At 33.1% G+C, this 12706-nt stretch overlaps 3 protein-coding genes across 3 annotated transcripts; 2 read left to right on the top strand and 1 right to left on the bottom strand.

Annotated features, from left to right (window-relative positions):
* Positions 1 to 1130: 1130 nt before the first annotated feature.
* Positions 1131 to 2371, bottom strand: OCT59_022376 (uncharacterized protein; the record flags this gene model as incomplete). The annotated part of the gene is made up of 5 exons (XM_066144771.1): positions 1131 to 1322; positions 1387 to 1509; positions 1647 to 1925; positions 1990 to 2275; positions 2343 to 2371. The coding sequence occupies 5 exons, from the start codon at positions 2369 to 2371 to the stop codon at positions 1131 to 1133; spliced, it is 909 nt and encodes a 302-aa protein (XP_066006200.1).
* A 4863-nt stretch (positions 2372 to 7234) lies between these two features.
* OCT59_022375 (uncharacterized protein) lies at positions 7235 to 7468 on the top strand (the record flags this gene model as incomplete). Its single annotated transcript, XM_066144770.1, has 1 exon — positions 7235 to 7468. One exon carries the CDS (start codon positions 7235 to 7237, stop codon positions 7466 to 7468), a length of 234 nt encoding a protein of 77 aa, XP_066006199.1.
* A 484-nt stretch (positions 7469 to 7952) lies between these two features.
* On the top strand, positions 7953 to 9639 carry OCT59_022374 (uncharacterized protein; the record flags this gene model as incomplete). Its single annotated transcript, XM_066144769.1, has 7 exons — positions 7953 to 7995; positions 8063 to 8158; positions 8248 to 8371; positions 8440 to 8653; positions 8720 to 9002; positions 9063 to 9256; positions 9424 to 9639. 7 exons carry the CDS (start codon positions 7953 to 7955, stop codon positions 9637 to 9639), a joined length of 1170 nt encoding a protein of 389 aa, XP_066006198.1.
* Positions 9640 to 12706: the final 3067 nt, after the last annotated feature.

Genomic DNA, 12706 nt, shown 5'->3' with positions numbered 1-12706 from the left:
TTTATTTCGTTAGAAGTGAAGATCAGTACAAATATTCGCTTACCATTTTTAAAGTTACACTCAGTAAAATGAAAATCGAAAGAAATATGCATTGTCGTTCTATATTTCACTTCGATTGAGTGTGAGGAGCAAAGAAGTATTAAATTCATCAAAAAATCGGCATGTTCTCGCACCTATAAAAACAGGAGGATATTTGAAACACAACTCAATGAAACCTGTTTTACAAAAAAGGAAATAGTGAAGGTTAGCGATAAATAACAGTTTCCGTATCTGTCTCCAGAATAAAATTGGAATATTCCCGTTCACGATTGTTGAATGTGAAAGTGCTTATTATTATTAATTTGTTATAAACTCGTACAGCTGAAAGAACTGACATACCAGTATGTCAACCTATCAGTCGAACGAGTCCAATAATTTCACACCATATATTATGGGCGTAGAAAGTAAACGGTGATATAATAAGCAAAAATAAACAAAAAAATAGGCAACGCATTCGTAAGATGGTATAAGAAAAATTCGCAAATAGGCAAAACGGCAAAAGAAGAAAAATTCGCAAATAGGCAAACGGCAAAAAAGAAGAAAAATTCGCAAATAGGTAAAAAGGTTTTGTTGTAAACAAAATGTGCTTATTTCCATATTTATCGTAATCAAACAGAGATCTGGCCAATCAGATTAAATTTCGATGATCCAGATCACTAATCAAATTGGACTATTTGCGTATTATAACAATATATTTGCAAATACGGATACCGATTTATTAGTTAACCCGACTCGTGAAATTTACAAAATTTAGCAACTTTGCGTATATATGTCGATTTCTAAATTAATGTCAAAAATAATCTGGCTGGTAATCCGCAGCTAAATTAGCTTGATATATCGGTATATCGGTATGATTGTCAGTTGATGAAATAAAATAAAAAAATTAGGTATTGTGAAAATTGAACCAAAAAGGTTGTCTCAGTCTTTAATTTCTTTTCAATCTGTTTGACTCAAGCATTATATTTACTGATATATTTATTAAATTTACTGATATATTTATTAAATTTACTGATATATTTATTAAATTTACTGATATATTTATTAAATTTACTGATATATTTATTTATATTTATTAAATTTACTGACATATTTCATTTATTTTGTAATTTACTAATCGCCTTGGCAACTGGATTTTTTAATGGCCCATCGTAGCCTGATTTCGTCCAACTAGGCGCGCTATTCGGCGCCGTTTCTTCAACGTACTCACTAGGCTTGTACACCCGTTCACGCTTTTTGTCGCCTTTTGTTGTATTACTGTTAACATAGTACAAAAATCTGCGCAGCTTTGTTTTAAAATGAATTAGCATATGCCAGTTATATGTAACCCATTTCAATAAATTTACTTACAGTACTGGAGTGCCATCGCAGGTTACGCACGACGATTATGTTTCGCTCGTCCTCGCTTTCTGAAATTTCCGGGCTATGATAGCCGTTTTCTGTGATTATTGGCCGCAATTCTTCGTTACTGAACTTTTCAATCAACGGATCATTAATTTTTTTTAAATTGTTGATCGTCTTTGATCTTTTTTTCTTTTCTATTTTATAAAAAACTCGTAAATAAATAATGATGATTAGGATGATTAGTAAAATATAACATTTATATTTACCTCCGATCGTCGTGAATTTTGGTGTTTCCGTCCCGTTTCTTTCTTTATATCATTTTCTGATTTATTTTTGACCCAAAGATTGTCCCTTTTGTGGCGGTGCCGCTGATGGATCATCTCGTATATGACACCTTCCCCTATGGGGTAGGTGTCAAGATCCAATGTTTTCATTAAATTTGGCACAATCGTTTTAACTACAAGATCCTTTTGAAGCTCGAACGTTTTTTCGATATCTAATTGAGTTTCCTGGAGCATTCTTGCCTGATTCCAGAATAGATCTCTCTAAAAATATATTATTATCAGTAAATTTATAAAAAATAAAAAATACAGCGAAAGTTTTGTTTACCCTTAATGCTTCTCTCAAATCTTTGGGCATTTCAGATACATGTTGGTATCGTCGTTCTTTTGACCTTTTTCTTTTCTTGTCATCTCTTGGCCTAGAATCAGAATCAAGAATTTGAGTGCCTTCCGGGTTTAATTCTATCAATTGTATATTGACCATTAAGCAGTGAATCAGAATGTTTAGAACACAATAAGCAGAATTATACGACATACTAAATGTACCTAGTTCCGATTCCGATTTTGATTCTGATTCCGAACTAGATTCGTATAAGATTTCTGATTCCGGGCTGCTTTTTGTATAAATTTATAAATATATCTCAATTTTTGATAAGTTAACTGACACGAAGGGTTACTTACTCTTCCTTACGAAGCTTTTTGTTTCCCATTTTGTAAACTCTATTGAAAGTTATGTTGAAAAAAAAAAGAAAAAAAAGAAAGTTATGTATCGGTTAGCCATCGAGGTTACCTACGAGATAAAAAAGGTCCGGTTCTTTATCTATTAGGAAGCCTTGCTGGTAGAGGGCTCGGAAGCCTTCGGGCTTTTGACTTCGGTCGTTGCAGAAATCCAACGACAAGATTTTATAACTTTACTTACTATAAAGGACTGAAAGAACTGAAAATTTTAGACCAAAAAAAAAAAAGACTTATAATATGGTAAAAAAGAACAACGTTTCGCTCTGCAATATAATTAATTCGCGAATGTATCGTTCTTAACCCACCACGCGGTGCTGACCCGCATAATATATTTTAATAAGGGTCAAGATGATGTCACCAGAAGGGTCAAGTCCGATATTTTTGCAACTAAATCATTTGAGCGAATTACCAAAACGGACGGACCACGTGATAATTTTCTGGTTTCGCTATAGTAAAACCCGATTAATATTAATTTTTCATTAATACCCCGTACAATTTCCTATCTTCACATGCCATTAAGCAATAATAGTCTATTCAGACCGGACTAATATATGAAATTGTACATATTAAAAGCTCTTTATTCGTCGATTTTGACATTCATAAATAGGCTATAAGATACATACGTAGAAATTCTCAAATTTTTCATTGAAAGCTTCGATCTTACTAAAACATAATCATGTCTACAAAACTTAGATATAAAGTATCATGTGATTGCAAGGAATGCAATGGCAAATATGTTGATGAAAGAACCAGAAAAAGACATCTAGATTTAGAGCGTCATTTAGCGTCTAGCGTTTCCGGTTGTCCCTTTTTTACCCGAAACAATCAGATTAAAGCACATACCGTCTATCATAGTCCGATCGTAGAAGGATCATCAAGATCAAAGAAATGACCGGACAAGAAGAGTCAACATCATTTAATAATAATTATGAATCAGATTTTGCCGGTTTTGTCCCTCAAAAAGGCGTAGACAAGACCAGTTTCGGGAACCGAAACCAATAAGGAAAGCAATGAACTGATTAATGAGTATGAATATGAAGGTGACATTTCTCCAGAAGACAATATGGATTTGGACGACGATCCTGTTGAACAATTTGCTGCGCCCGAAAATGATTCAGAATTTGCATATCCCGACACAAATGTTAATATTGCGGATTCTTGGATATTAACATGGATATTCAAATATCAAGCAAGATTTTGCTTGCCGGATGTTGCACTAGATTCTTTAATAAAGTTTTTTCATCAAGTATTAATGGATGCTAATCAGACGAGATTCAAAGATTTCCCGTCTTCTTTATACACTGCGACTAAGTTATTACGAATCGACAACCAATCTATGACTTACGCAAGTATGTCCGAGCTGTAATACATTATATAATATAGCTGATGTTGTTGCGGATGAAGGATTTAAATGTACGCATATAGAATTTCCAATGAAACTGAAGGAAAAATTTTGCGGAATGGAATTAACTGTGCAAGTACCGCATGGTAATGGAAATAAAAGACGCCCCAAATTGTTATTTCCATTGCCGAATTTGAAAATACAGATAAACAATTTGTACCAGAGACCAGAATTCAAGCAACAACTACGAAAATGGACCAATCGGGATGTAAATAATGGTATGTTAGCAGATATTTATGACGGTAAAATCTGGAAAACTTTTCCAGACACTTCAGACGTCCCATTTTTTACACTGGAGACTGCAGATTCCCACTTGGGAATTATGATTAATCTCGATTGGTTTCAGCCTTTCGAGTCATCTGTATACAGCTGTGGGGCTTTATTTATGGGGTTATTTGTAACCTACCGCGTGAAATTAGATTTAAAAAAGAAAATATGTTGACGCTCGGTCTACTACCGGGACCAAGCGAGGTTAAGTTACACAAAATTAACCATTATCTCGCTCCGATTGTTGATGAGTTATTAGAGTTCTGGGATGGGATTGAGATTCCCGCCGCTGAAAAAAATATCCGATTGGCATTAATATGCTGTTCGAATGACATTCCTGCGGCGAAGGAAGCTCTGCGGTCACATATCAGCATCAGTGAGCTGCCATAGGTGTTATAAAACTGCAAATTCAAATGGAAATGGAAATAAGTCAAATTTTGGCGGCTTTGATGATATGGTTGACTGGTTTGTAGAAAGAGATTTGGATGAACGTCGACGGAATGCTGAGCTTTGGAGACTGTGTAAATCTGAGGAGGAAAGAAAACGTCATGTGAGTTCAACCCATGTTAGATGGTCTGAACTGCTTCGATTGCCGTATTTTAATCCGATAAGGTACCTTGTCGTAAATCCAATGCACTGTTTGTTTCTCGGAATAGCCCATTGGATAATTAAAAAATTATGGATCGATGGCAACAAGATCACGAAACAAGATCTAGAAAAAATGGAAAAGCGAGCAAAATACATACAAATACCCGCGGATTTGGGGCGTATTCCAAATAAAATCGCAACTGGAGAAGGATTTTCTGGATTTACGGCCGACCAATGGAAAACGTTTGTTCTAATTTATGCTATCCCGTTGATGTGGGATTTGCTCGCTGAACCAGATCGACAAATTTTGGGGAATTTCGTTAGAGCTTGTTCTCTGCTAGTTTATCGAATTATTGACTGTGACATATTGAACGAAGCTCACGAACGTTTGCTCAAAGTTGCAACGTTAATTGAAGAAAATTATGGTCTGGAAAGAATAACCCCAAACCTCCATTTGTGTCTTCATATTGCCGATTGTTGCCGGGATTATGGTCTATTATATTCTTTCTGGTGTTTTTCCTTTGAAAGAATGAACGGTATCCTCGGTAGGTATTTTGTAAACTGTTTAATCGTTTAAGCTTGCTAATAATTTATTAAATAATATATCAATAGGCTCTTTTCCCAATAGTAATCGTCAAATTGAACCCGAACTTTTACGAATTATAATGCGGAATTGGAGACTTGATAACCTTGTATCCGTTCAATCAAATAATGTTAAGCTTGTTGAAGCTTTTAAAATTAATTCAACCACGATCAACTTCCGGAAGTTTGGCAGCTTACGATAATTTTAATTACACTGAGCTGTATCAATTTAGAAAGGTATTCTTCCAAGAAGTTGATGAAACGATTGTCGGTAGCGAACCATTTCCTGGAGAAATGCTTACGCCATGTAAAAATCGGGTTGCCTTGCCTGATGATATTTATCAAATCCTAACCGAATATTATAATATTGCTTACGACTTGCAATTTGTAACAATTGCTGAGTCAACATCAACCAGTTCAAGAGATGCAATAGTTGTGCCAAATATGGTTGATCAATTTGGGCGGGTTAGGATCCCGGCAGAAGTGTTTGGATCGGCAATGGCACCCCGATACCTGAAAAACGCGAATGTTTTGGCAAAATTTATCCAAAACAATGAAACGACCGACTTATTTCCAGGTCAGGTACAGTATTATTTTGAACATACTGTGAGAATTTCGGGTGAACTTAAAACGCATCGATTAGTATTTGTTAAATGGTATAAACTGGCGCCAAACCAGAAAACCCGATTTTATACAAGTATTGATGGTGATGAAAAAAGCTCAAATATTGAACTTTGGCGAAATGAATTTTATGAGATAGAGCGAGATTGTTTAATTCCAATTCATTACCTATATAGTCGCTTTGTATCTGGTGAATTTGTAATTAGCAAAAAGAATCCTATCACATATAATCGCCGTAATCCCAATAAATAGGCAGTTTCATTTGCAGAATTTTTACTGGTATAATAGAATTCTATTGTTTGGTGAAAATATAAATTTTAAATATGCAGATTTACTTTAACATTTAATGGAAGTGTACGATGTATTATATTTTTATTTTGAGTAATTAATTAGTTACACGACTATTTCAATTCAAGTAACTAAAACGATAGTTAAATAACCCTTCGACTGTTGTTAATATACAAAAAAGATCAGAATATCAAGACTCGGGCCGGTCCAAAGGACTCACGGCATCCAAGCCAACCGGTCCAGAGAACTCACGGTCATGGTCAAATATTCTGGAAAGTAATGCATACAGCAGGTACTGAACTCAGAAATATAATCCAGGTATTACATTCCCTAACCAATACGCCACTGCAGCATTAAAGTTACAATAAAAAAGTTCCAATATAATTTATTTGATTGATTTTCTTATAAGGTAATCATGCATGAGTAATTAGTCTGTAAGCAGTAATAAAAATCGTGCCGATTATAAAAAAACTCATGATAAATAAGTTCATCAGCTTTCTGCCGGTCATCTCTTATGTTTGAAAGTTTTTTTGAAAGTGGATTGTAATTTCAAAAATTTATTATAGGTATACCGATAATGATCAAATGGAACAAATTTACTTGAAAATTTAATGCATATCCTTCAATTTTAATAGGTCGGTGAAAATAAAGATTACATTCAAGTCAGTTTCTTTTTTACGGTTATCGATTTTCTTTTATATAAACCGATTCCGCTTTAATATAATAATAAACATTCTTAACAATTATCTTATATATTCATACCGGTTTTTTCTTATAGTTATTGGTCTTTCGTACGAATATCACAATATTCGGTTTTTATATCTGCATTTTTTTTATCTCATTTTTTTGTAAATAGTCAAAGGTTATTAATTGATTTTTATTTTAATCCTAGGGGTTATAATGGGCCGAAAGCATAAACATAGTAGCCTTAAATACATTAGGCAAAACCTGATACGAAAGAATGAGAATTTAACGCGAGTAAATGACTCTTTACAAATAATGTCGAATCGTACAACGATCAGGGGATATAGAATCTCGGAAAAAGGTTGTAGAATTAGAAAACTGTAATCGTGCGTTAACGGAAATCATGAGTATGCAGAAAGAAGCAAATGATTTTCTACAACAAAAGATCGATATATTAGAAACTCAACTATCCCTACTTAATAATTCAGAAATGGGAACTTTATTAAATAATCAAGAAGTGAATTCGTTCAGCAGTGCTCTGATGTTAGCATCCTCTGTCAAAATAAATAATATCAGAAGTGAGGAGGGTGAGGAGGATGAAGACGGTAAAATTAAAATACGTGAAATATGCGAGTAAGTCTTATTTCGATATAATATTTGTCAAATAATAAAGTCAAATAATAAATAATAGAAAAGTTTGTAAGTCAATGATATATCTTATTAAATAACATATAACATATACCGGTGTTGCTTAATTTCTGCAAATTTCGCGTATCATATTACATCATTACATCGTTACAGTCAAATAATAAATTATAGAAAAGTTGTAAGTCAATGATATATCTTATTATTAATAACATATAACATATACCGGTGTTGCTTAATTTCTGCAAATTTCGCGTATAATATTACATCATTACATCATTAGTCTAATGATTAATTGTCAGATTTTAATTTATTAAATTTATTAATCATTTAATTGTTAATTGTTAGAACAATTGAAAATTGTTAAAATTGTTAAAAATAATGAAAATAATCGATCTGAAAAAAAATACTGATTTCTTTCTATACTGTGGATATTTTTATGTTTTTTAAAAAAATTTAAAAAATTTGAATTAAATATGTCCAATAAGAAAGATTTAGAGAAAGTAGACGAGCTATTGGGTAAGTTGATCGGCAAACAGCAGATATCAGGATATTACTAAAAACTAATGATTATCTAAATTAATAGCTTTTACCCAACAAGCCAAATATTTTTTTGAAAAAATTGCGAATATTATACAAGGACAACAAGAACAGCAAAATAATGAACCCTACGGGGTGCCAGGTTCTTCACGGGCTGTTTCTTCACAGGCTGTTTTTTCACGGGTTCTTCACAGGCTGGTTCTCAACAAGAACCAATTCTTATATCGTCAGATGAGGATATAACAATTAAAATGGAAAAAAGCGACACCGCTGTAACTAGCGGTATTAGTGAAAAAGGTGAAGAAAGCGCTGTAACCAGCGCCACTAATGAAAAAGAAGATGAAAGCGCTGGCGCGTAACCAGCGCCACTAATGAAAAAGAAGATGTAAGCGCTGTAACCAGCGCTACTAATGAAAAATACAGGGGTACTAAAAAGGCCGTCAAAAAAAAAAATACTAACGATGGCGACAAAAATTCCAGAAAAGCCATCAGCGATAAAGCAAAGGGAAAAGCCCCAGTCCAATCAAGTTCAGACGATTCAAGTGATTCGGACAGCTCCTATAGCTCAAATAGTTCAAATACTCCCTTCTATTTGACGAAGAGTGATATGCCAAAAGATCTAAGAGAAGCCTTAAGGGTAAATAAGGATATCTCAAATTAATTTTATATATATTTATTAACTGATATTGTTGATTTTATATAGAAGGAAGTTATTTGGAAGTATGATGCGTTACCAGAAGGGAGAAGGATTGATTTGGGTCAAACATTCACTAATCAGCGAAATCGCGTTATTAACGATATTATACCTAGTATAATGGAAAATATTAATAATAATATATTTCCTATTTCTAACGAAATTTTATATGATATAATTCACTCCCTTCATCGTCATCGACGTGAAGAGCACCTTAAAAAGAATCGGTCATCGTCAAGAAAAAAACTGCAAGAAAAAAGAAAACATTCCAATTCCAGACGCCACGACGTGAGTAAATAAAGTTTTGTACAGTGTATATATTTGCTTAATACTAACTTCTTATCTAATACAGAAAAGATTAAAAAGGGAAGACTAATAAAACATTTACAGATGGTGAAAAATTCATTAGTCAAGAAATTTAAGGACGAAGACTTACAATTAATAATTGACAATAACGCTTACCATTCACCTGAGGAATCCGAGACTGATTGCGAAAACGGGAGAAGCAATATTATTGTCAAAGATCTTAAGTGGAGATCTGACACAGTGAGTATTTCTTCCTGCTTTTATTATTTTTAATTTTACCATTTCTGACTATTTTTAATTTTACTAACTATTTCTACCTATTTTTAATTTATTTACTAACTATTTCTAACTATTTCTAACTATTTCTAACTATTTTTAATTTTACCAACTATTTTAATTTTTTTAAGTTACGATTATTTTTGCGTGAATATATTGACCGATTAAGAACTGAACAACCAAATAATAGAAAATTACGTGAGCGAGTTACGGGCAATTGTTTTTGTAATAATGAACCGGCGGCGCCTTTGTTGGCGCCGCATTGGACTCGTTCCGGATATAAAGGAAAGTTAAAGATCGCAGTCACCCAGCAGCTGGACCAGGCGTCGATAGCCAGTATGACTTGATGAAATTTGCGGAAAGTGAAAAGTCCTTTAATGATGGATATAATGCTGACGTTGGAGAAGGGGAGGAAGAAATGGAAGAGACTGTTTTATTAACAAGTACTGACCAACCTTCCAACCAATCTTCCAACCAACCTTCTAACCAATCTTCCGAGCCAATACCTACTAGCAACAACCTTCGCCCGATCAATCCTCCAACCAACAACCTTCCGGCCAATCTTCCAACCAACCTTCTGGCCAACCTTCTGACCAACTTTCTGACGATGATTATCTTGAAATGGACGATTGATGGTAGTGATGGTGGTGGTGTTGTGATGGTGGTGATTTCCTATATTTTGTATTCTATTTACCTATTTTTCACTAATAACCGATCCCCCCTCCCCTGCTTTTGCGAATTTTATGTATATTAATTAGTACATACAGTTAATTTTTTTTTTCTAAAAATACTTCCTTCAAATAATATTATTGTAATATTTCTTTTTTCAATTATTTCTTTAATCATCCAACGATATTCTTTTTTATAAAAATCTTCGACTTTCTGCCTATTTTTTCTTTATTAAATATCATTCCTTGTATATTCCCTTGTTCATTTTGTACACATTATTTCATCATGTATAGTCAAATGATAAATTTTCAGTGGGTAATTAGGAGAATTATTAAATCTTTTAATACAATTGGTGACAAAATTGTTTATTATTTAGAATAAATCATTTACTAGCTTATGCAATATATAAGAATGTGGGTACATACATTTTTATTATGATTTCCATCATTGTTCGGTTTACTAGTAACAGTTAAAATAAGTCGGCCAGTAGTATCGAATTTTTATTCTTCTGAAAGTCTTAGATCAGATAAAATCATAAAGCACATTTATTGAATGAGCATCAATCGGCTACATACAAATCATCTATTACAACTATTTGCAAAATAACGGACCAGCTAATTCAATTTTTGATTGCGTATGAATATTTCATACGCAGCCATACGCAGTCATATACGCATAGTTAACTGCTAGAATTATTGTGATATAACTGCGGATGATTACATATGAAAAACTCAAAAAATGAGTTTGACGGTCCGGGCAGATATTACCATGCGTATGACTGCATATGAAAATTTCATACGCAGTCGAAAATGAATTAGGTGGTCCATTATTTTCGCAAATAGCTGTAAGTGGTCCGTTATTTCGCAAATAGCTGTAATCTGTATTAATCGGACATATGCCTGATTGGTACCCGATTGACAATAATTCGACCTGCTGATAGCCGATTGATGACTGATGGTCAACAATATCCAATCGGCAACCAATCGGTCAACTTCCAATATAGATGACAGATGGCTGATTGTTTACCGATTGTTAAACTGGCACCAATCAGTCACCAATCGGCACCAATCGGTCATACAACTGATGTGTAGCCGATTGAAATAAATGCCTGATTGATGACCGGTTGGTATCTGAATGAATGAATCAGTAACAGATCAGCTACCAATCAGGTACCAATCAGTTATATGACCGATTGATGACCGGTATATTATATTTCGACCTGTGTAAGTTTTAAGGACTTCGTTAATTAAATTTATTACATTAGATCAATAAATTTTAAGAACTGCGTTACAAAAAAAAATTTAGAACTGCGTTAATTAAATTTATTACATTAGAATCAAAACTGTGTTTATTTTGTTACAAATACTTTAATTATGTAGAATGTTATTATGTTCATCAGTTTATGTTTTAAACATTATAACGAATTTTAAAATTATTATAAATATTATGAAATTTGAATTTTTTTTTCGCAATTCAAAACCAAATTGTATTTTAATTTTCAAATTGTATTTAATTTTCAAGTTACGAAAAAATCATAAAAATAAAAAATGGCAGCATTAGTACCTTTTGTCCCACCGCCACCACCAGTATTCCAATGGACGATTAACGCAGCTAGGCAATTAATCGCAGAATGAAGAAACTTACATCAGCAATTCGAAAGAATTGCAAACCATCATCATGTAAATGCATGGACAATAATAGCAAATAGGATGTTCATTGTAACGGGATTTGCAGCGACACCCAGGCAATACCAAACAAAATAGAATGCCCTCAAACGAGGTTATGAAAACCTCAGTAGGATAATAAATAATAATGATGACGACATTCCTATTATAAGCCCAAATAGTTTCGATAGAGCGTGTTTTGCTGATATGAACAATGAATTCTAGTTACAAACCGGTAATTATTATTAATTATTATTTTAAATGAATTTTATTTAGGCAATTCATTCAATTCATTAATATTTTTATTGGATTTTAGATCTGTTTAGACGAATGTATCGACGGCAACATGCTGTGCATGATCGACATCGATATGAATATAGATTGCGAAGGGAAAGAAGAAGGTTGCGATCTAGGTCTCGATCAAGAAGTAGATCAAGAAGTAGAGATAGAAGATGAGATAGAAGTAGAGATAGAAGACGAGATAGAAGTAAAGATAGAAGACAGGACAAAAGTAAAGATAGAAGAAGAGGTAAAAGCAGGTCCCCATATAAAAGATAAAGATATTATTAAATTTTAATTTTTATTATATTTTTAATTGTATATTTTATTAGTTTAATATTAAATATTATAAAATAAATATTTACATACAAAAAATCATATTGTCTTTATTTTTATAAATTGTTTAAATGCCGAAATTCTAATTAAATCATATAGAAAGTATTGCCGAAACGCCGAAACAGTTTCAGCAAGTTATGGCAGTTTCACGATTTTGATAGGTTTCGCAGTTTCGGCATTTCTTGATGATTTCGTGAAACTAGTTTCAGAAGTTTCGCGTACGCCATTCTGCTGAAACCCTCTAGTTTCGGCAAGCAACCTTAGCTGATTACAATGAGCTATAGATCGTCTTGATTGGATCAGTAGATAGCGAGATATTCTTAAATTACTATAATTATTCAAATTTAAAAGTAGTGTTCCGAAAAAAACCGATCCGATTCGTATTCGCGGATCTGATCTGTGACGGATCAGATCAGACTATATATTTTATGATCTACATCTCGATCCAAATCAAAAAAATTTGATC

Source organism: Rhizophagus irregularis, chromosome 31 (assembly GCF_026210795.1).
Source record: "Rhizophagus irregularis chromosome 31, complete sequence".
Taxonomy (NCBI): domain Eukaryota; kingdom Fungi; phylum Glomeromycota; class Glomeromycetes; order Glomerales; family Glomeraceae; genus Rhizophagus; species Rhizophagus irregularis.
Note: the sequence above shows the minus strand (reverse complement) of the source record. Positions and strands in the feature narration are given on the sequence as shown.